This window comes from Sceloporus occidentalis, unplaced genomic scaffold (genome assembly GCF_023333645.1).
Source record: "Sceloporus occidentalis isolate IW3139 unplaced genomic scaffold, rSceOcc1.0.p SCAF_6, whole genome shotgun sequence".
NCBI classification, from domain to species: domain Eukaryota; kingdom Metazoa; phylum Chordata; class Lepidosauria; order Squamata; family Phrynosomatidae; genus Sceloporus; species Sceloporus occidentalis.
Genome location: NW_028316986.1, coordinates 135,432,756 through 135,457,830, shown reverse-complemented (window position 1 = coordinate 135,457,830; position 25,075 = coordinate 135,432,756). Strand labels below are relative to the sequence as shown.

At 40.1% G+C, this 25,075-nt stretch overlaps 1 protein-coding gene across 2 annotated transcripts in view; it reads right to left on the bottom strand.

The window, feature by feature from the left end:
* The window catches only part of LOC149311428 (peroxidasin homolog), a 103,861-nt gene that overhangs the window by 11,695 nt on the left and 67,091 nt on the right, over positions 1-25,075 (bottom strand). For both annotated transcript variants that reach the window (XM_089531041.1, XM_089531043.1), the window contains 9 exons: positions 23,943-24,101; positions 22,378-22,490; positions 18,873-19,029; positions 16,136-16,244; positions 15,534-15,691; positions 9,670-11,173; positions 8,021-8,155; positions 6,336-6,544; positions 4,548-4,665 (listed from right to left, as the gene is read on the bottom strand). In XM_089531041.1, coding sequence (XP_089387167.1) covers positions 4,548-4,665; positions 6,336-6,544; positions 8,021-8,155; positions 9,670-11,173; positions 15,534-15,691; positions 16,136-16,244; positions 18,873-19,029; positions 22,378-22,490; positions 23,943-24,101 — 2,662 coding nt within the window. The remainder of the gene's footprint in view (positions 1-4,547; positions 4,666-6,335; positions 6,545-8,020; positions 8,156-9,669; positions 11,174-15,533; positions 15,692-16,135; positions 16,245-18,872; positions 19,030-22,377; positions 22,491-23,942; positions 24,102-25,075) is intronic.

Here is a 25,075-nt window from a genome sequence, read left to right as displayed (position 1 = left end):
ATTGAAAATAATGGGGAACATGCACGTGACGCCACAGGCGCGCATGCTATTGATAGAATTCTCGTGCGGCTTCAGCGTAGGCTGAAAGCAGTGTAAGTGAAGCCCACATATGGCACAGGCTCACTGTATTATCCCACAATTTTGCATTAGCAAGAGATGCCCATCAATATGAAATTGCACAACAATAATGGTATAACAACAGATCAGCAATGGATGAGTGATGACATCATGCCAAAAAGAGAAAAATCATAGACTGTAATTCCACTTCAAATCCATCACTAGCGCCTGATGTAGTAATCTCCCATATTTGAGGAGATTATCGCATGGAATTTAAATGGACCTTTCTCTGATAGGATAAAGCTACATTTAATTTTAAAAGCGGGTGTTATCTCACGCTCATATGAGTGCAACCCATATGTAGCCCAGATCCCAGCCATGATTATCCTGCCACTTTTCAAAAATGGCAAGCTCCCGTTTTTTAAAAGCCACTGGATAAGTGTGGCTGCAGACGGGTTGCACTTGCCTGGCCACGGCTGTGTGCAATAACACCCACATTTAAAATTAAATGCAACTTTATCCCATCAAGGATAAAGTGCTTTAAATTCAATTGATAATCTCCTGAGAGTCACAGGAATCCTGGCTTATTTAGTCATAAACTATCCTCAGCAAAATAATAATAAATAAATAATAATAAAGTTTTTATTTCTATACCGCTCCTTCCAAAGATCAGGGCGGTTCACAACAAGATAAAATACAAATGAACAGCATACATTATCAAAAAAATACACACAGCAAAAATAAAATACATAACTAAAAGCCCCGTTAGCCGATCCTCTTGCCCTTAAAGAGGGATGGAGGGCTGGTTGGACTTTATTCGGGGAATGCCGACTGAAATAGAAAGGTTTTCAAGTCCTTTATAATTGGGCCAGGGAGGTGGCCGAGCGGAGCTCTGTGGGCAGCGTGTTCCAAAGGGCCGGGGCGGCGATGGAAAAAGTCCTCCTCATAGTGGAGGTGAGCCTAGCCTCCGGTACCCTAAGTAATTGCTGCCCAGATGTTCTGAGGGTGCGGGGCGGAATATACGGGGAGAGGCGGTCCTTCAGGTATCCCGGGCCCAAGCCATTTAGGGCTTTATAGGTGATCACCAACGCCTTATATTGTGCCCGGAAGCGAATGGGCAGCCAATGGAGATCTTTTAACACCGGTGTTATATGGCTGGCCCTGGAAGTACCGGTGACCAGCCTGGAAATTTGCAGTGTGATTTGCTAAGCATATGGTCTAAATGTGCAAGGGTTCTTTATCTGCTTTGTTTCTTTCCCAACAAAACAGAGAAGGAAACCTAAAATGGAGCCTGTGGAACAGGCGTGGGTTCTTCATTTTGGGACCTCGTCTCTCTTTCCTCTCTCCTGTCTTCTAATTTAGGAAGAGGAATCTTCTTGGCTTCTGTGCCTCTTTTCTTTCTTAAAGATTCTTTATGTAGACTGTTGTCTCTCCTTTTCCTGGCCATTATTCAGAGCTGGAATTAGGACTTCTGCCATCAGCAGTTTTTCTCATTCTGTGTCTCTTACACATTGGAGTGCTGGAGGTTTTCCTGCAGATTTGCCGTCTCTCTAAAACCAAAACCACTCTGTCCAGACTTATATTTTGGGGGTTTTTTTGTGACAGGAAGGTGACATCCATCACTTCTTTCCACATCATATGGTGGCAATACATCTCTTCTTTAGGGAAGGCATATGAGTATCTCTTTAACTGAGACTGGACACAACCACTTTCTTCTCTCAGCAACCTTTCAGGGCATTAGTGGTCTCTCTGAGAGTCTCAGTTCACAGCTTGGCAAGGTTAGCTCAGGTACTGCTTGCCACAACTCTTCTCTGAAGGAAATTCAAATGATGGTTTTAAGAACTGCCCTTATTCTTTTTGCAAGTGCTTCTTGCTTAGCACTGGATTTATAGTGGGTAGAATAAGACAACAAAGGACATTTTCCAACCAACTATTTACTTTCCCAGTGCTGTTCTTCATTCCCATTTAATTAGCTTGGTTTACTACAGTTGGCCGTCCTTATCCATGGATTATTTATCCATGGATCCAACCTTCCAGAGCTTGAAAATATTCCAAAAAAAGTATAAGTTACTGATGACAAATCTTGATTTTTGCCTTTTTATATAAGGGGCACCATTTTAATATGCCATCGTATTTAATGGGACATGAGCTTCCATGGATTTTGTTATCCATAGGGTTTGTGAAAGCAAATCCCAGCAGATAACAAGGACCCACTGTACTTTAGCTTTCTTTTCTTTATTATCTCCATAGTCTACTATACTGTGTTTGGGGGGGGGGGGTGGAGGTAAATCACTTTCTCCATGAGAACACAGAATTCCTATCAAGCTGTTATGTTTCTCTATTTTAATTTAAATATGGGGAGATAAAACAAAGAGTGTATTCAAAAAGTCTCTTTTCAGGGAAAATATTGTCATCTGTCCCAAAATATTTAGCTGAAACTTTGCAGAACATAATGTTCATTTTCCTGTATACATTTTTCAAAATTTTTCAATTATGAGAAGTAAAAACTAGATCAGTGTTTCAGAATTTATTAGAAAACATAAATTATCACTGTGGCCTAACCTTAAATATGTCCTTATAAACAATAAAGGAGAGGTCATAATCTCAAAGATTTTTTTTATTTCTTTTACCTCACCAAGCTTATACTGTCACTATGTGCCTTCTCCATGCAAATCCTAAATCCCATATAAGAAATAGTCCTGCATTCTTATATTTAGCTTGTAAGAACTGTTTCCTTCACTGAATCAAATCAGTTGTCCAGTAGCAAATAAGAAAATCAAAACTTCTCAGTTAAACTACACTAAAACATTATCTTGTGTTTTCTTGGCATAATTTTTCTCTCTATCTAAAAAGTTCTGGCTCTCTCCACTTCTCTTCTCTTTTGCATTCCACAATCCCTCTTATCAGCAGGGGAGAAATACTTTAACTACACTCTCCAGCAAACCACCTCTAACAGCTGTAACAGCTGAATTATGTTACCAAGGTCCTTCACAGGAATAGTTATGTTCTCCATTGCCCTGTATAATCCAAACAGCCAATGGTTTATAGCATCATCTTTAACTATCAACTACCACTAATCAGAGCATGTACAATTTTACTCTAAGGGAAATTTTTCCTCTAGCTTCTCATCAGCTTTCTCTATCCATTGCTGCTTCAAAACTCCATGACTAGGACTCCTTAAATGACAGCTCAGCAAGCTGCAAAGAAGCAAAGGAGTAGCACCAACCCTTGAGATAACAAATGGCCATTTTCCACTGAAAAATACAAAGAATGTTCTCTACCCACAATGGTAAATTTTTCTTCACACAGCCTTCACAGCTCTCCAACAGCAGCAAAACTAATAGCATTTGATCCTTTCACACAAGTAGCAATAGCAATAGTGAATACATTTCTATACCGCTTATCAGTACACTTAAGCACTCCCTAAGCGGTTTACAAAATGTAAGCTAATTCCCCCAGCAATCTGGGTACACATTTTAGCGACCTTGGAAAGATGCAAGCCTGAGTTGAGCTTGAGCCCTTTTGCTGGTATTGAACTCCTTTGCGACTGAGTGGCTGCAGTACAGGCATTTAACCACTGCGCCACCAAGGCTTACAAGCAAACTTCTACATACAACTGGATGGTGACTATTGAAATATAGAAGTACAGTAGTTTCCAAGACTCCACAAAATACATAAATGCAGAAATCCCAGCCATATGCTGTTGAGGTTAACTGTAATTTTGTATGTGAGGGGTCTTGTAGCACCTTTGACCCTGAGTGAAAGAGGTTGGAGCATAAGCTTTCGTAGACGGTCTACTTCCTCAGATGCATGGAGTGAACTGATGCTCAGGAAGGACTATTATAATCAGACTGTATGAATAGCCATGGAAATGCAAAACCTGGGGGTATGGTGATGAGGTTGTCTAAATTTAATGGCCAGTCCTGGATTGGAGATGCCTCAAGTTCAAGTGTGCTCATGGCCACGGACTACTTTGGTACAGAGACCAGTACTGTACAAAGAATGGAACCAAATTTAATTGACAGAATGAGGAACTTAAATTCCTTCTGAATTTATTAAACATTTTAAAAACATTAACTTTTAGTTCTGCAGACAAATAAGGCAAAATGACTTCCTATTTAAGATCTGGACATACAGTTGGCCCTCTCCTTACGGGGGGGGGGGGGATCCGTTCCGGATCCCCCCTCGTAAGGGAAAATCCGCCTATGCTCAAGCCCCATTGTTTTCCTCTCCAGGCGGCTTCCATGTAAGCTGGAAGCCGCATAAAATGTGTATACGCATGGCGCAGGCGCACTGTATTTCTAAGATTTGCATGGAAAAGAACCAAAAAATAAACTGGAGAAAATATAAATAAGATAAAGAGACTTGAGTCTGACAATGTTTTTGAAAAATCTCAAGAGATCTTTGTCACAATTTGTAGTGCTGATTTGTGCCTTCAAACTGACTCCAACTTACACAATAATGTGTGCTTCTGTATTCCAGTTATTTACCTTGTTCTTGAAATTTTCACATGTTTTGAAGGCTTGTCTTCACGGAAACTGTAATCAAGAGAACGTCTTCCTCGAAAGTGGTAAGAGAAAGCATTGAATTGTCCTCTAGTTCTACAATCTGAAATTAGAAAGGATGTTACAGGTCATATGACGAAGACTGAAAAACTGTAAGAGAAATTCAACATAATCCACAACCCACAAAATTTCCCTGTTAAATATCAAGAGAGAGAGAGAAAGAGAGAGAGAGAGAGAGAGAGTAAAAACTTTTCCCAAACTGTGGATATAAACTGTACCATAAAAGCAATGCTTCTTTGCAGAGCAAACACTGTTTTTGATATATATAAACTAGCAACTAGCAACATATAAACCCAAACACTAGCTTGATTTAACAATTTTCATCACAGAATTACTGTTTGTATATGGTAAGCATATTAAAATCTAATCTAGAAGTATAACAGTGTACAGGCAGCCTGAATACACTAAAGACACGAGAGCCCATCTGATCTTGGGAACTAAGCAGGTTCAGCTCTGGTTAGCATTTGGATGGGAGATTGCCTATTAATACCAGGTGTTGTAGGCTACCTTTCAAAGGAAGGAACTTGCAAAACCAGTTCTGAGTATACTTCATCTTAAGAAAACACTATGAAATTCTTGTGCTTGCCATAAATAGGCAGGTAACTTGAAAGTATATATACACACACATAATGCAGCTGCCTATAGAATGATCATCACCTGCTTCCATTTACTGAACGTGAAGAAAGCAAAGTTACAGCCATCTAAGGCACCACTGAGTGATGAGGACAAAGTTTCCCCATTTCAAAATGATTTGCCTCTTCCAAGCACAGCCTGCATCCCTTTTAATCTGTCTATGGTTAAAATGTGGGAGAGGGTATCTTCTGTGGGAAAGGGTCACTAGAGACGTGAAAAACTAATTCAGCATCTCCATAATAGAAAACTGACTTTTTAAGCATGCTGAGAAGTTTTTTCCCCTTTTGGAGTTCATGGGACTTGTAGTCTGCTTCAGAAAATATACCGGGAAAGAAACATCAACTCTCATGTGCACCAGCTATCATGCCTAGCTCAGGAATATTATGTGCCATAGAGATGAAACCAACTGTCTGTCATAAACCCACCCACTGCTGCTTCCTTCACCCCTATAAAAGGTAAGGATTTCCTTTGTTTAGAAGGCATCTATGGCAAATATTAAGCTTCACTGTGAATAGTACAAGCCAACTGACTAACATGGGGATTATAACTCCACTTGCCCCATGCCAAAACTAGCCTTATGAGACTGGTGACTCATCCAAGGGCATCCATTGAGTTTAATAGCAGGGACTTCAATCCAAGATATCTTAATCCAAGTCAGGCAATTTTTGTAAAACAGCCACAGTAAATTTTGCAAAAATAAAAACAGAAGCTTCAGAATGTCATGGAAAAAGTTAATCTGAAAGGGTAATTTGGCAAATTATATTCCTGAATTTTATTTTCCCTGTCTGTGTGCCTTCAAGTCATTTCTAATGTACGGCAGCCCTAATTAGACCCTGTCACAGGGTTTTCTGAGGCTGAGAGGGAATGACTTGCCCAAGGTCACCCAGTATGTTTCCATGGCTGGGTAGAGCTCTGAACCCTGGACTCCAGAGTCAAATCCAACAGTCAGACCACTCAATACCATGCGCCTTCTGCCTAATAGCTATACAATATAATTATATAATTTTATTTGAAAAATCTATAGTATTTTTTCTATTTTTTTTCCAATGGACATCTGTGTGTAAATGTAATTAAGTATACCTTCACAGCAATCTTGCCACATCCTGAGATCAACTTTTGGAATTTCATCACAGCTTCCATATCCATGTGGGAACTCGGCCACTCTGAAAACATCACGTTGGACTCTGGTAATATTGTCCCCATTGTCACACAGGATTCTGGCAAGGGACGACTGCTTGATCTGAGTCAACTGAGATGGAGTAAACACACCAGGATTCTCATGCCATAATCTGTAATTTCACATGAAGAATACACCCTTAGACCATAATCAATAAAATATTTTACTAGTGGACAACAGTTATTAGAACCTATACACAATATCTATTTTGTGCATATTAATATGAATAGAATCCAGGAAGTACTGATACAGTCACTGATAGAACCAATTTTTACAGTAACCATTATCTCTCCCTATATGAAGCTACTTCTCCTGACATATTTGTAGAAGCAATCATATTCTCTGAGGCAACTAGACAGACAGACAGACAGACAAACAGACAGACAGAGGCTCATAATTCTAGCAGATACTTTATTACTTTAATGCTATCTGAAATCTATACTGTTAGAAAAATCAGATAGAACTGCTCACTAGTACCTTGTACAACAGCAGTATTTCCAGAGCTTTATTAAAAAATGGCCTGTTAATATGGTCAAATGCCTTAATTGTCCTATTTACACACTCACCCTGATAACACCTTTAAGATACAGTTCACATATGCACACATATCATTTAGTATCTGGTATTTGGCACCTCACTCACAAGTGATCAATAATCAAACTCCATTACAAAGCATTACTCTCTGGGTGATATGAAGCTTCTATCTCTGGTGCTTCATTAGGCATAGCTAATACTGTGCATCACTTAGTTTTTCTGTCATTTTCAGATGCTGGAACTCAGTGCCACCATTACAATATTCCAGCTAAACAGGGCTAATCTGTCCTTTGGGGAAGACAGTCATTTGTCTACAGTGATGGCGAACCTATGGCACGCATGCCAGAGGTGGCATTCAGAGCCTTCTCTGTGGGCACATGTGCCATTGCCCCAGCTCAGGGTTTGACATAGTTTATTACTAGAAAGCCAAAGGGACACGGCACTTTGCAATAAATAAGTGGGTTCTGGGTTGCAGTTTGGGCCTCTAAAAGGTTCACCATCACTGGTCTAGGACATCAGAGTCCTGAACTAGCTGCTAGTGTAAGTGTGCTATGTAAAAAATGAAGCAGGATGTATTATTATAGGCAGGTGGGGAAGAAAACAGGAAGGAAAAGGCAAACAAGATAACTCATGAAGAAGTGCCGTAGAATTTTACATAAGGAGCAGGCAAACTGATGGCTTTTGGGACCAATTTTGTTTTCCAAGTTGTTAGTCCCTAATACCTTTGAACCAACTACATACAAAATTAGACATGGTATAAAATGCTGGGTAATGCCAATAACTTAAAACACCCCATGAACCATAATCTAAGGCTGCATCTCCACAGCAGAAGCCATGGCAGTTAAAGTGGTGTCAAACTGCATTAATTCTGCCATGTGGCAGCATCCTGAGTGAGCTTAAGGTCATGCTCATCTTCCCACCCCACTATTTCTATGCTTCATTAGCTTTTTTGTTTTTTGTTTTTGCTTTCAAGAAAAGGTGTTGGAAATTCTAGTCAATTACCATAGCTGATTATTGTCAAAATTGTAAAATACTCCTTTTACACACAACCTACCTGTCTCCATCTCGAAGACGTTTAAACTGTGTGCTCAACAGACACATCAATGTTGACCCCAATCTGCTACCAGGAACTAAATCTTCTACCATAAGAGCAGGAAACAAATCTATGTTCAGTGGTGAACCATATAATCTATAAGAAGTCAAATGATTGTGGATCAGCAAAAACAAATGAATTCAGTAGCATATTGTATTTAAGAGCAACAGCTGAAATTTAACTTAATTAGAGGCTGGAAAATACCAATCTGAATCAAGGCTAAAATGCTATTCTGAGTCCTCATTAAAACAGGGCCACACTGAATCAGTTACTTATGTATTGAGTCCAATTGGAACTCACCAAAAGGATTTCAGACCAGATCTTGTTCAATTTTTTAAATTTTTGCTGCTTTGCCTTTAGGTATTTGTGTGCAGAACTTCATTTTAACTAGTTCTTATTAGGCTCTGAAATTTCCTTTGACTATTTGACCTTTAAAACCTTTTGAGCTTCATTTTATTTCTTTTTGTCAGCAACCACTGACCAGCAACCATTGCATGCTTTTTGGTTCAAATCCAGAGTTTTCTCCCACTTTTAAAATCTCTACATGCAGCTACTATGAATTTCCCCTGCTGACCCCACCATAACACAGTCATGCATTTTCCCAAGCCATAACTGCAGAGTCTATGTGTGGCTGTTTCAGAGTTTGTTATGTCCCTTCAAATAGCTAACATGTTAGTATTAATTAAAATGAAAGAGACAGGGAAAGAAACACAGTAGTCATTGTTTGTTACTTCTTCAATAATGTGTTACTTTTCAATTAATTTGTTTGAAAAAACTGTTTAAAATTGCAAAATGCTTTCATATCCTGAGAATGATCCCTCTAGATGCACATAAACTGAAGTTTTGGAAGTAAATGTTATGTGCACTAACAGCATTATTGGTTGTTTCATTATAAGAGCCCTGGTGGCGCAGTGGTTGAATGCCTGTACTGCAGCCACTCAGTCACAAACTACAAGGTTGTGAGTTCAATAATAGCTAGGGCTCAAGCGCAACTTAGACTTGCATTCTTTTGAGGTCGCTAAAATGAGTACAGTACCTAGTTTGTTGGGGGCAATTAGCTTACACTTTGTAAACCGCTTAGGGAGTGCACTGATAAGTGGTATAGAAATGTACTTGCTATTGCTGTATATTGTAAAAAGAATGAAATGTGCTCTTGTCATTGCTAAAACTAACATGTTGCTGGTATTATTATTACTTGAATAGTATCACTTCCAAGCTCTGGGTTATTTGCATCAGGAGGGTTTGGGATGTTTGCAGTAGGCTTCCTTCTCTGGGCATAGCTGGTGGAAGCCAGACAGTCTTGGGAGTAGACCCTCAGTGAAATCACACTCTTCAGAAATCATATAATGACCCTTTGCATGTATAATATAACACATATGAATTTAATCCTTCCATGTGAACATGTGTATTTCTTTTGTGAGTGCTCACAAAAGAAATACAAAAATGAGTTTGGTTCCTCCACTGAGGAATGGGAAAGTCTAGCCACAAGAGAGCTTCATGAATATCTTAGAAAGCCATGTGGCACTCCAAAATAAGATGCTGATATTCATTTTGAAAACATCTCAACAACATTACAATATCAACAAAAACCACACTTTTCTGGATCTCACCTTTTCAGTTTCTCTCTAATTTCTGGATTCTTAATTTCATTTTTCAAATCTTCAAATGTGTGTGTTGAAGAAAGGTTACAATAAACTCTAAAATCATGGTAAGGTGGGATTCCATGATCTCTGCCTCTTTGAATGTTCATTGCAGCCAGGTCTAAAGCTACTGCTCGTGCCATGGAGAAAAGTCTCTCTGTCAGTTCTGTATTCAGCAACTGAGATGTCACACGCATCTTACCAGCAACACCAAATAACCCTCTTAGAAGGGGATCAATGCCTCCTTCATTTACAATCCGAAATGGAGAGAAGAATGCTTTATGAAGAGGTATATGGCCTTGTGCAATAGGTTTAAAGTTCTCATCCAGCCGATACAATATGGGATTGATTAGTGTGTGACCAAACCTAAAAGCAGCAGTTGCAAACTCATTAGTTATGCCAGAATTAATATTGGGATCATAACCTTTATAGTCACCAAGCATCTTCATGCCTACCTCTCCCAGGATTTTAGGTAGCCAGTGGCTGTAGGTTATATGCTGCATTTCTGCACCAATGATTTTGCGTGTTTCATGATATATTGTATCACCATCCCAGTGTGGATTGAGTTTTAGTAACTCTGTGGCAATTCTGTTGTGTTCTCTAAACCACAATGTATGCATGCTAGTAAGCCCTAGCTGTTCATTGGCACGGTGGTCCCCAGCTAAGAAGCAGGGGATTGGGCTCTCATTCTCATCCCTCATACATTCTGTTGGAGGGCCAGTAGCAAATGGAAGAAGAGGTTTTCCAGATCTCTGTACGATGCCTTGTCTCAGGAGGCCCCTGTGACTTGCTAGGTCTCGGATCTCCTGTGCCTCATGCTCTGAACTGCCATAGACATTTGATGCATCAATATAAGAAGTCAGCTGGTTGATCTGTTCTCTTGGGTAAACAGAATTCATTAGAAGGGATGTCATACCACTTCCACAGACTGGACTTGAACGCACAAAAAACATGCATCGTGCCCCATTTCTGACACGAGGGTCATTGGGTGGGATCATAATGGAGAAACATGGAGGATCATTTGTGCAAACTGAGCTACAGTGCTGACCATCAGAAAATCTGGCCTCACTTAGGGCCACAACTGTAGAATCAAGATCATGATCCAGGAACTGGCCCCATTGCATAAGCATGTGACTAAACTGGTCATCAGGAGTGATTGTTTCAGTTCCTATCAGAGTGGTTGAAACCAAGCGTGGCATTGGAAGGGTGTATCCATTGTACCGCCGATTAGCTCTGATGCCCCTTGGTAGATTAAATCCATTTTCATAAACTGATTTCAACAAGCGTTCAAAAGCTGTCAGAGAGGCTCCCCACATTGGGTGTTGCAGATTGTTGCAGGTACCATCATGTGTCCTGTATTTCTGGTGATAGCACATATCTGAACAGTTATTCACACGCCTATGGGCAGTGCAGCCTGACAGGTTAGCTATCAGGTTCAAGTACTGTGGAGATACAAGATCATTATAGTGATAGCCTGAAACAGATCAGAGAGAAAGAGATAAAAAAATTAAACACTTTCACAGTCTGAGAACAAAACTTCAAATGATGAGATTAACTTTTTCAATTAGTTTAAAGATGTAGATAAATTTATTGGTTCATAATCTGGGGTACTGAGTTTTAAGGGTGTATTATTTTTTTACCTTTTCTGATTCTCTTTATCTTTGATGTGCTACAAATGAAAAAGGTAAAGTGTTTTTTTCTGAAAGGGAGGGTTGGAAGGTATTACAAACGGTAGTCTTTTCACATATCTAAAGATATTACTTTATTTAATGAATTTACAGGTTCAAATATGATTAAATAAAATTATTTAACATAGGGACTGAACAGACAGCTCTTTTAAGCTGCCACCTGGGCGGCTTCAGAGCATGACGTTGATATGCTGCACATCCAGAAGCCACCCTGAAGGTGCCTGGAAGTCAGGCAGCTGCCTAGACATGGACAGCTTTAAGGTACTCCAGCAGCATGGCGTTTATATGCCACACGCCACTGGAGCCTCCATGGGACCATGGTGGACTGGAAAAGCCACCTTTTCCCCAACCGAAAAAGGATCAGACCTTTGCTGCTCCTTTTCCAGCTGATTTCAAGGTGGACTGGGCCCAGGGTGTGCGTTCACTGCAGCCCCAATCAGGCTGCAACCCAAGGGGCAGTTTCAAGCCACTCCTTCTGGCCCGTCTGTTCACACACACACACCCTTACTGACAACTAAAAAAATAAATCCGTCAAGTACAAGCCTATTCATGGATAATCAAACAGTAAATCCCACCATAGATCATCCTCCTAGTAGGCAGATAAATGTCTGCAGCCTAAATATATGATACATCACAAAATTCCTCTTTTAATAACAATGCCAAGGTTTGGGGGGAAACTGACCAACAGTCCCAGTGGATACACTGAATTTAAATCATGAGAATCTTAAGAACCTAATCTAGAAATCATAAATGTTATTATGAAACTCTATGTAACCATTCCTAACTCAGATTTTTCTATTTATTTATTTAAAATATATACAGTTCCGGACCTCCCGCGTAAAAGAAAAACGTGTAAGCTCAAGCCTTCCTAGGATATGAAAAGGGTGACATTTTAATCATCATCACTATGAGGACAAAGCAAATACAATGAAGAGAGTAGGCTGTCTGGCAAGAGCCTAAACTCGCACTCATGTCCAAATCACATTTTAAGTTCCCCAGTACATGTTTCCACATGATAGGTTTTGTAGCAAACAATATGAATGCCTGGTTCTAATGAGGCAACTTTTTTCACAATATCTGACATACCATTCTTACCATAATTACCTAGGCATTACCTTTTGACAATAATTAAATTTATTCATTTTTTTAGAATTGTTTATCTATAATTATTAAACATTGTGTACACACACACACTGTTGTATGTCTCCATTTATGCCTTCAGTACCATGAAACTTACACTGACAACTTCAGCATTTATGTTTCCAGTACAGTCTGCCCTACATATCGGCAGACTTGCCACCCATGGATTTAATCATCCGTGGACGGCAAGCCCTTGTTTTCCTTCATTTAATTTTTTAAAATTAATTTAATGGGGCTTGAGCATGTGCGGATTTGGGTATCTGTGGGGTGTGTGTGTCAGGAATGAATGCCCCGCAGATACGGAGGTCTGACTGTACCATGAAACCAACACCTACAACTTGGCATCAATATTCAATGAACCCTAAATGCATCTTGAGGTTATTTTGTTTTAAAACATTATTTAATTTTAATTAAAATCAGTCTGTAAACTGTTGTAGTCTCTTAAATTACTAGGTGTCAAACCCTTCCTACTCAGGAAACATGAAGTTAGAGGGGATCATGAGAGAATCATTCCTTCATAAGGTCTCTTAAGTAGCTCCATATGTCTCTTTCCTCTACATGATCCTCAGTAAAATCGGGAAGAAGTTAGTAAAAGAAAGGTTGGTGGAGTGGTGGGAGAGAAAAACCAGTGAGAAAGAAATAAGAGTTGGAATCAGTAGAAAAGAGAAAGAGAAACAAGGTTGAGATCTATGGGCTTCCAAGCCAAGGCAAAGCTAGTTGGTCTGCTAGTTATATAATAAAGGAACCTTAAGGCTGCGTGCACAACCTTCTTTGACAACTCTTTTCAACTTCCTTAAGTAGGTTCTTTTTTCCAATAAGATGGCTGTAGTCAAATTATTTGTTCTGCTGTAGTTACGTGGAGGAACTCATGTTGCTAAATTAATCTGGTCATTTTTCAAATCTACAAAGCAGACAGTCTAAAACCTTGCCTATTTAGCACAGTTCCAAGTTTGAAGTTAAAAGTTTTATCATGCCTTAATAAAATTCACAGATATTCAAAACAGAAAAGCCATCCTAAACACAAGTATTTCCTTTCACATGATCAGTCTGGCTGTAGCATTTGGTTGTCTGCCAGGACCTAGCCATTCTGTCTTCCTATAAAACCTTAATGTAGCTTCCAAATACTTTGCAACATGTTGCAAGCACAGGTAACTGCCAAAAACAAGGTCACTAAATAATTGCTATATAAATGCAATTTAGCTTGCATTGATATAGTCAGAATGCAAATATGACTATTCCACAGGACACTTATTAGTTGTTGTCGAAAGGCTTTAAGCAGTGTCAAGATGGAACTGCTCTAATTAGCAAGCAGTAGGCAACATTACAAGGAATGATATACAAAGTCCTACATGTTTCAACTGTGCAACTGTGGATCACCTGTCACAAAGCTAAAACATTCAGAAGGAAGCAAATGCCAAAAGGGCCAAATCAAAAAGCAGAATTACTTCCTAAAACCATTTATGAATTATTTCAACTTGCTATATGGGTGCTATTTATCAAACTGATTCTTTGTTCTTCTCAGAAGCCCATACATAACCACAAACTCAGCAAAATATCCCTTTCCAACCAGGTAGAGTTACCAAAGCATAAGAGAATGGAAAATAGTATTTTCCTTAATATGGTATTAATGATGGATGTAAGAGGTCTGAACCCTTTCCTCCAGTTCAAATCCATGAGTTTCAAATTCCACAGCTCTTGCTGTTAATCACTGTAGCTTCAAATTTGGACAACATTTTCTCAACTCATGTGTTTCTGTTAATAATGGTACATTTAAATCTCCCAAATCTCTCCTTGTTCAAAAATAAGGGAAATGAAACCATTCATTTTTCAGTTTGCCAAGAGCAGTTTAGATCGGTAGTTCTCAAACTATCAAACAGTGGGGTGGGACCCCCAGGGGGTGGGTGCAAGAGTTAATCACGGCAGGGGGGGGAGGGATGAGACATTGAGACTCTGATCCCCCCTCCTCCTCTTCTCAAACTTTTTATGTGCAAAATTTACACATGCGTTAAGTTAAATATTGAATTTACTTAAATAAAACTGTTCTAATTTGAAAGATGTTATTTCTTTATAAAATGTTAAAATATGAATATACATGAATGTGCAAATGAAAAAATAATACTAAATAAACAAAATACTTGTATTTCTATACTTTGCCAAGGGGGGGGGGGTACGGCATCCAAATGTAGATGTAAAGGAAGGTCTCAAAGGTAAAAAGTTTGAGTACCACTGGTTTAGATCAAATAACTTCTGTCATCTACTGTTTTTTCCCTATTTGTCATATTTATTTATTTATTTTAAAGTGCAACCCTATTTTCAAAATATGTCACTTGGGGTGCTATGGATTATGCTGAAAGACCTGTCATACCAGAGGAGCATTCAATATACATTAGATCCTTCCCATCTGCAGGAATTTTGTTCTGGAACCTCCTGTGAACAGGAAAAAATGTGGACACTCAAGCCCATTTTATTCAATGGACAAAGGCATGGGTTCATCTGCGTGCACATGCTGCCATTGAATAATGCAGGATATGGTGATCTGCATGCTATCAAGTCTGCAGACTGCTAGCCCACTGATATGTCAGGCCCATTGTACTGTCATGAGAGTGTAGGCCAGCAAATACACCAGTGAAAAACCAACACTGATATATCTATTTCATTAGGTCATCAAAACATAGTACTGACATGGATGGAGCAGAGAATTCTTCCCCTTCCCCCATCTCTAGTCCTCAACCACACTCAATGATGTGTGAAACAGAGCCCATAGAAAAATCCTTGCCATTGAACCCAAGGCTAGGTGGGGAATGACTAAAGATCACTGTCCTCTCCTGTTCACATCACCCTCACAGACTGCATTATATGGAGTAACTTGTCACTGAAAAATAGCACATCAGGACATATATGTAAAGCTTCAACACAAAAGCTACAACTCAGATTGTGTGGTGTAGAGCTGTATCATTCTGGCCTCATTTCATGCATACTTAGAGCATACAAGGGAAAGACACTGACTTGTTCCATTTAGGTCAACCATTAAACCATCTTGCACATGTTCTTGAATTAGCTGTAATGTCCTTTCAAATATTTCTCCGGCTCTTGCTTGCTCAATAGTGTAAGGATCTCTTGGGTATCGAAATAAGGCTAGCAAATCATTAGGAGAACGAGGGCGGCTAATACATAAAACAGGGAAAACACATAAAAATAAAAGATAAATATAAAATAAAGCAGCAATAGCCTTAATCCTAACACTATTCATTTACAGACTAGAAAAAATTACTGATATCACTTACAGATATTAAGACTGTGTCCATAAAAGCTCCAGAAATTATATTAAATCATCTGTAAGTAATTGATAAATACATACCTCAATTACTATATCCCAATTGTAAGCAACAAGTAATTAAACAAACAAACAAGCAGCTAGATACACTGACATTGGACTGATTGTAAAAGGAGGGAGGCAGATTTCTTCTAAATATTCATTTTACAAGAATTAGAATGTCAATTTTTTCTAAGCTAACCCGCCATTTTGCTCAAGCTACAGTTACTAAATGGAACAAGTAACCACCAACACGATGTCATGCTGAAAGTAAATCCCTCAAGCAATACTATACCTGTCAAACAAATGTGTACGTGTAGAATTTATTGCTCTGTCTACAGTAGTGATTGCTTCAACAATTGAGCTTGCTACAAATGGATCTCCATTTCGACTAACATCAGGAACTTCAGAGAGAAAAAGATAAAATTGAAAAATCAGCCACACGAAAAAAGAGTCAGTCAGCAAAGTCTAGACACGACATCATTTTGGTATTACAAAGAAAACCACTTCTTCCTGAAATTTTATTTCGTTTTCTTTACTGAAAATTACCAATCACTTGAGAATATTTTGAAAACATTAAAATTACTCCAGAAGGGACGTTTATTTTGCAATGGCAATTTAAAAGTATTCTAGCATATTCTATAAACAATTCCAAATTGTTACAACCCCTCCATATACTATCAAATGAATTTCATCTTAATCATCAAAAGGGACAACTATTGATATAGTAAGGTCAGAGTTTTAATATTTATTTGCAATGCATCACAGATTCAAGTGAAGAGAGTCATGCTTTTAAGAAGGCTCGTTAGCTTTAATACTTTTAACATACTCTTCTCTCCTCTGAAGCCAACCTGTGGCTGTTCAGATCTGCTCCAAAGGGTGGTGTGATGCTTGGTGAAACTTTTGAGGGCATATAAAGGGCTAGAGGTGGGAGGTAAGAGCAAGTCTGTTCTACTGGGTGAGTGGACATCCACAAACACAAGACTGAAAATAATTCATGCTGTTCTTACAACACTCAACTCAAGTTGTTATTCCCAATAGGACTGTAGCCAAAATAAAAGGGCTAAGAAACAAGAGGTAGGAAACTCAAAAGATTTTAGAAGTACAAACAACAACAACATACCTTTACAATAAACCCTATGGGGCTACAGACGCTCCGTTTAAGTGTCCAAAATCATCATCAGATTGAGCAAACCCAATGGCCATGAAATATAAAATAACACAGGAACACAGGCAGTTGGGAGGGGACAGTATAATTGCCAGCTTGCATGGGAAAGGCCTCTTTTTCAGAGAGAGGATGTACTACCACATTCTGTTGCAAGTCTTTCACTTGGAATACAATGGTTTTGCCCTCTCCAAGCTGTCAGCTAAATGGCATGCCGAGGTGCATTTTCCGAATGATGTCATTCAGGGCTGTGCTGGGTTATTTAAGGCAAAGATGCCCTGATTCAGCCTCTTCACTATTTCTGCTCTGCACCCACCTCTATATAGCATGGGAATTTCCAGCTACCTTTTTGGGGATGAGTAGGAATTTTTTATTTTGCCACAATTGGTTGGTGACACAGGTTTTTGCCTGTTTTATGCTGTACAATGTTTGAGCCTGTTGACTAGTTTTCTATTTGGCTAATTGGTTAACTGTTGCTTTTATGTCACAATTGGCATAGTGCAAGCACTTAGCATCAATTCACTCTCTTTGAAGGCTTTCAGTGGCAAATTAAAGAATTCACCCATTTCCCTGTTACTGCTGACCGGCATGAGGAGAGATGTGTGATGGGTTCATGTCCCAGGATGACTTCTTCAGGTAAGATTGCCAAACAATAACATCAAGGAAAATCCTTTGGGAACCTCCAACCCCTTCATAGGATCAGCATAGGATGAACTGCAGGGTCTATACCCTGAGTTTCAAGTTCAGAAGTCTCTGGAAGGGAGATCCAGCTTAACTGTTCCCACGTACATATTCATGCCCACGAATCCCATTTGCTGCTGTCTTGCAGGTTCTTGTGATTAATAAAGCTGTAGTGTTATTTCACCCAACTCTGGCATTGTTATCTGGGTAGGAAGGCAATAGGCACTTCTCACTCTACCACTATTTGTTCTCAACCTAGGGACTCGACAAGACGGCCCGACAGGGGCAGCTCTGTGCCACCCCTTGAAGTGCAGGGTTGTGGACATAGCAACTGGATGCCACACCCCCAACCTGCTTGAAAAATTCTTGGTGCTACAGGGGTGCCATAAGGGCTGTGGCATGGCCTTATGATGTCCCTCATGTGCAGCACTGTGCACAAGTGATGTCATCATGGCGTGCACCGTCTGTATGGATGTGTGCCAAGATGGCGCCCGTGGAGTGCAATAGGGTTGCTGAGAGTCTAAATGCTCTGCCCTCGTGCAACCCTAGTCTTCCAGTGAATTTCTATGGCTGGTAGAATCAAGGAACATTGAGGATCTGAGAAAAATTATCCTCACACTAATACCCTCAGCCTCATCTGGATTCCATGCATCAACCAAATTTTGTCCCTTTCCCATCTTTTCCATAATACCACCAGGGTGCACAGTCCATCTGTCAGTTTATTCCCTCTGAATCTACTAAAATAAACTACTGTGTTTGAACTAAGATGAATTAACCAAAGCTGTCTTTGTAGAAAACTCTAAATATAGTTTGATTCTGGACATGTTTACTGGAAAGTGAGGCTGACAGTAACACTGATAATCCTATCTGCTGTCCAACAGAGATTTGAGATTTGAGCCATACAGTCACAAAACTGTACTTTATAATGAAGGAGGTAGGCAACTATGCCTAGGACTGATGGCTTTGGATATTTGTTCCCTATTTAAAGGTTACACCCAGCAAATATGTTGCCCGATCCTACTGATAAAGAGTTATTAAACAGAATGGATTTACTCAGCTGATTATTCATGTCATGGTACCCCTTCAACCCATTATGCATCATAAATAGTGCACATTTTTAGAGCTTAGTAACATTACATTTAAAAAAAATCATCCCCATATGTCCACGGTAAAGCATATATCTTACCATTCACACTTAATACCATGCTAACTGAAGAGTATCCAATGGTATTCCTTGCAACACATTCATAACGGCCTTGATCTGCTGGTCCAACATCACGAATAGTAAGAAATCCCTCAGGGCTAACAAGAAATTTCCCACTCTCTGTGACCTGAACACCATCCTGCAGCAATTCAGAATGCCAAATTATTTAATAATTTGGTAGCACATTAGCTTATGTTAAATTCTTTGTTTTTAATTTGTGGAAGTACAACTTTTATTTTTGAATGTTCAGAATTATAGGCCCTTCATCAAAACTACTTAAACACAGAGAACATAATATCAGAGGGCAGCTGAAGAAGAGTTTAGCCCAGCCCAGACAAGAACAACTCAGCAAACTGAACACAGTCCATCAACCACATATTAGGTATTCAACATCTTCTGATTTCCAAGATAAATTTCAAAAGCAGGGGTTGGAGCCAGACTTAATTATGGTTTGAGGAGATGCACAGAAAACAATAGGACAAGCTCCCCATGGTTCACATAAGTCCCACTGACTTCAGTAGGTCTATACTAAGCATAACTAAAGGCCCGAACATGCAGGCCAAAATAAAGCTGCTTCAGGTCACTTTGGAGGTATACTGTTTAAATGATACATGCATCCTAAGAAGTCAGAAGCTGTGTCAAAGCTGTGCGCCAGTCCTTAGTGTTGCTTTGGCGCAGCTTCCAGCCTCTTAAGATGCATGCACCATTTAAACTGCATACCTCCGAAGCAGCTTTATTTTGGCCTGTCTGTTTGGGTCCTAAGTCAAGATCCAGCCCAGAAGATGTATTAAGATCCTATAAGGTTGCTGAAAGCCTACAATGACGTGCCAGATCAATAGCTTATACACGATTGGTTTAAGGGGGGGAAACATCAAACTGTGCACTCTGAAAGTTTATAATTCAACAGCATGTGCTTACACCTGACTGGTACTTCTTGCTTTGAAAAATGGAGCTGGGAAAATGCAGTTTGAAAGCAGAAGACATTTCTGTTGGAAACTGGGGAATTAGTCCTTTTTTACCCACTATTGATTTCCAGCCACCCTCACTTATTAGCTGCTTTCACCAGTCAGGGTTCCATGTACATTATTTCCACTAGATCTAGATCTAGAACCAGACTTGAGGAAAAACAATTTGTTGGGTACAGCTTCAGGGGGAAAATATCAGGCAGGCAGAAAAATTACTTATTTCCTCTTGCTCACAGCCCCCCTGAATGGTCTGCAGAGTCGAAGACTGATGTGGAACCAGCTGTTTAACCCCTAAATATTTCCTTGATTGTGAAAGATTATGTGGAGTTACTATCTAGGCACAGTAGTTGAAGCAATAACTATATAGACAACTCAAAAGTATAGCAATACATTTCAACAGAACCTTTAAATGTAATCTTAAATATAGGTTAGCAAATTTACCATAATCACTTGTGCTTTCTATCATGGTATATTAAAAAAAATAACTGGGCAGCAACTGCAATGTCAGGAAAACACAAATAAAGACTGGCATCTTGTTAGTGAATCAGAATGTTTTAAGTTGGACTTATACCATCACAGCTCACTTCTACGGTCATTGTGTAAGCCAGCATTCTGTTCCAACCATATAATGACCAAAATCTCTTCCAAAGCCCATTGTGTAAGCAGAACAGCCCTGCCCAGCTCAACCACTGCATACTGAAAGAAGGTGGGGGATGGAGGAATGAACACATCCAGATATTTTCTCATAGCTTGATACACTGTAAGAATGTCATTTGCAGAGAATTTGCAAGGGACCCTAGAGCTCTGCGGATGTCTTTGGCAGTGCATCCATCTACGAAAAATAGCTGGATATGCTCTGTTCAGTCCTTGCACTCTGATAACATGAAAGTGACCATATTAGTGAGGGTTGTGCTGCTTTCCAGATGAGGTTTCATTAGGGTATCTTCAGAAGACATAACTATGTAATATATGTGCTGCAGGTTCTTAGCCAAGGTCTCTGGATTGTGCCTTAAAGTTATTTAAAATGTTTCTTTTTTTAGCAGAAGCCATTTTCACACACTCTCAACCCCAGAAAACCCTGTAATAGGGTTGCCTTACGGTCACTAAAAATCAGAAATGACTTGAAGGCACACAAGAACAACAACAATGAATGTCTGAATAGAGCTATAGTTGCATGAAGAAATTAGAAATACAGAGGCTTGACAGAGCTCAGAGAAACATCTGTTTTCTTTGCATCCCACTGAAACATAAGGTTCAGCTACACTGGTGGTTTAACTCGGAGCCAGTCCAGAGCTTTACACCCCAGAATGGCCCTGGACTGACCAGAATGGTGACCATGTGCACAGGGCCAAATCAGGTGCAATAATGTGTCATTGTGGACCTGGGCCAGCCCAGACAATATTGTATTGGCCCCACTGGCCCACCCCCATGTCCCCCATGATGCCATTGTTGCTGTAACTTTCCTGGCCAAGCAGCACCCTGAGAGACCCTGGCTGGTACCAGAGCTTGTACAGCGGTCAGAATGAGGCATCCCACCATGGGATCAGCAAGGAAGGGGTCGCTCTATCTCCTCCTCACTGATCACACAGGTACCCTGTTCTGACTTCCATAGAAATGATGGTGATAGCCAAAGGGAAATGCACGGCTGGTGAGGCTGTAGTGATGGTGTTGTTTTTGGAGCTGCACAGGCCACTTATCTCTGAGTAAAGGTTCCCCAGTGGGTCCCCACCCCTGTTGAAGACAGAAACAGGCACCCGTAATCTTTGCTGATCATATGCCATATGACCATTTGTCTTCAGTAGAAGGGGGGAGTGCTTCATGGGCAGGCTTTACATAGAGCTCCTGCCTGTGAGGATATGGCAGTGGCGGGTCTGAAAACAGACCATCCCCCTTTCCTGCTCAATGTGGGGAATGGGGATGGAAAATCTCTTATTTCAGAGCAAAGTCAGGTTAAGAGCCAAAAACTGTGTTATCACCCCAGAAATAGCTGTATGTCATGAGGACTGCTAGCACCAGCTTTGGGGTGAGTTTAGCACTTTCCCCCAATATAAACAAATCCATAGTTTGCTTCATCTAGATACAGAATAATGCATGGAATAGATACTCCTTTTAGACAATTCAATGCATATTTTTATTCATGTTCACAAAACACAAAACCATAATTGTAGACATGAATTTGGCATTCGTCTTTGTCAAATTGACCAGTTTTGTGATCACTCTCCCTAAGAATTACATATTTGGACCCCTTTTTCATATCTACACTGTAAAGTTCATGCATTGTTTTCTAAAGTTTCAATAGGATGAGCCTCACATTTCTATCAGAAGATATTCAAACTCCATTTAGGTACCTGTTTGCTGGATATAATTTTTACAATAGATCACTTCAGAGAGAAGCAAAGCTGGTATTTTAAACAGAGGAGAAACAACTATCAGAAGCAACTAAGTGCAGTGAAAAGATTAAGCAGTACCTGGAGCTGGGAACACACTGTTATTATAAACCAATCAAAACATAAGTGTATTACCTTATTCCATGTTATTATAGGCTCAGGCTCTCCTTGAGAACTACAAGGAATCTGCACATTTGTGCCAACTTCTACTGTCATGTCACTTGGAACATTAGCAAACACAGGGGTTACTAAAAGAAAGGGATTACACAGATGCAAAGACAAGTGAGTAAAACTCCTTAAACAAATAGAAGAATTTAAGTTCATTGAGGATCCTATAAAATGTATTTAGAAATAATTCTCATCAAGTCCAATGGAACTGACTTCACAAGATCTATTTATGGGAATACAGTGGGCCCTCGCCTTACGCAGGGATCCGTTCCGGATCCCTCCGCGTAAGGCGAATTCCACCTATGCTCAAGCCCCATTGTAAACAATGGGGCTTGTGCATGGCGGCGCGGCGGCACGCAATGGGTGCGCGCGCCCATTCAATTGAATGGGATGCGCCGCCCCTTCCGCCCCGCGGCTTGAGCGCGTATGCTCAAGCCACGTAAGGCGCGCCCGCGTATGACACAGGCGCACTGTATATTTTAAGTAATTTTTTTAGTAGAAGATCTTTTTTTTTTTACTTTAAGACTATACCTAACCATTAAAGGCTTGCTGGTTGGTGTGTGTGTGTGTACGTGCTTTACAGTCACCTGTCGATTTATGGGTGCCACACGAATTTCATAAGATTTTCTTAGGCAAAGAATACTTAAGAGTAGTGGCGTCACTACTGGGATGTGTATTGGTACAGACCACACCAGGTGACACCCCAGAGGGAGGTAAAACATGAGGTAGTACACCCCAGGAAGAGAGGACGGCTACCTTCTGAGTCCTATGTGGCCATAGGCTGAGGGGTGGGAGGTCCCTGCTTTCTAGGTCCTGAGTGGCCATGGCCACATGGGGCTTGGAAGGCCGGGGGGTGGCTGTGGCTATGGCTACACAGGACTCAGAAGACTGGGGGGGGGGGGTACTGAGAGCGCTTAACGCACCCCACCTTGCCCCAGCCCTATCTACATGCTGCAGCAGCAAGGTGGAGGGAATGCCCTTTTGACCCCACCCCCAGAACCCCCTTCTCTCCACACAGGGTGACACCCCGAGCAGGGATGCCACTGCTTAAGAGGTGGTTTTGCCAATTCCTTCCTTTGACATAGAGCCTACAGCACCTGGACTTTGTTGGCCATTTCCCATCCAAGAACTGATCTTGGCTGGCCCTGCTTATCTTTCAAGATCAGACAGGATTTGGTGCCTAGAGTATTTAGGCCCTCTTTTATTGGTCACATCAAACCAATTAATACTTTTTAAAAATGCATGTAAATATATATACAATACTATGTTATATATTAAACTCTATAACATAGAAAGTGTAGTGGACAAAAAAAATTCTAGAACAATTAGTTCAGACAGTATGGTTCTCCATGAAGCTTTTAATTTCTCCACACATATTTTTTTTAATATATATGTTCAATTTAAAATTTGGGGAATATTGTTCATGATATTCTTCTATTTCTACCTCAACTATAAATTTGTGAAATTTTATTTTCCTAGCTTGTTTCAAATAGAGGTTATGTATACTTACTATATAGCTTTTGCCAACTTACCTCTAGGTTGTACATTTAGGTGTACAGCAATTCTCTGAGATCCTACAATGTTGACAGCTTGACATTCATATTGACCCTGGTCATGTAAAGCCACTCTGGAAATCCTCAGGGTTCCAGTTGACAAAACTAAGTGCCTCCTATCTACAGAGAGCTGGCTTCCTGAAACATAAGAATGTACTGCTAAGATTACCCATGGACAAAATTTCTATTTCTACATTTTCTTAGTTCTGATGATCTCATTCTTACAGGAGGGAAAAAATGGAAATATAATAATTCAACTAGTGATAGGTATTATTTTTAAATTCTCTTTAATTTCCATTCATTTATTTTTGTGTTTAAGCTTTTGTGTAGAATGCTGTGGGGAAATGTCAATACTTTTTAACCAAAAGCCTTGCCTTTGAGAATTGTGAGCAGAGGGTTGATTGCTGGAGGTGGCTGGTGGGACTCAGTACAGGTCTATGTGACCTTGGCTTAACTGGAAACTTTGGGGCTATCCAGAACGGCCTAAAAGGCCAGCCTGTGGGCAGAGTCAGGGTGCAGTGCCCTGACACCATGCACCACTCCAGATGGCACACAGCATTATGAGACAGCACTAAAAGGGTGCCATACAGCTGTGCCACCGTGGCTATCATGTCCTTTGGAGGGTGCAAAAAGGAGCTGCTGTTTATGGTTCCTTTTTGCACCCCCCAAAGGCTGGATCAGGGTCATGACATGAGGTTGCCGTGACCCCGATCTGGCTAAAGAAGGGACAGCTGCATGCCGCCACTTCAGGGTTGTATGTATAGTCCCTAAGTTTAAGAGTTAAACTGTGAGGCATGAAAAGCTATAAATTTCAGGCTCCTTTGTGAGAAATAATTATAACATGCTTTTCAATTACGTTCTTCTCATCCTTAACCCAAACTTACCACTTCTTCAAGCTAAGACTTCCTTTGCAAGAAGGTATTAAAGTGGAGGAGGCTAGCAAAATAGGATAACTAGCAACCAAGGCCCAAGCATTTTTGGCCTTCACCTGAATGCAAAGAAATATGGGCCCAGGGACTGTTTATTTCAAATTGTAAGGTTTTCCTTGGTCATTTTTATTTTAGTTACCAATTCCAAGTTCATCTTTAAATTAGAAGCAACTTTAAATTATT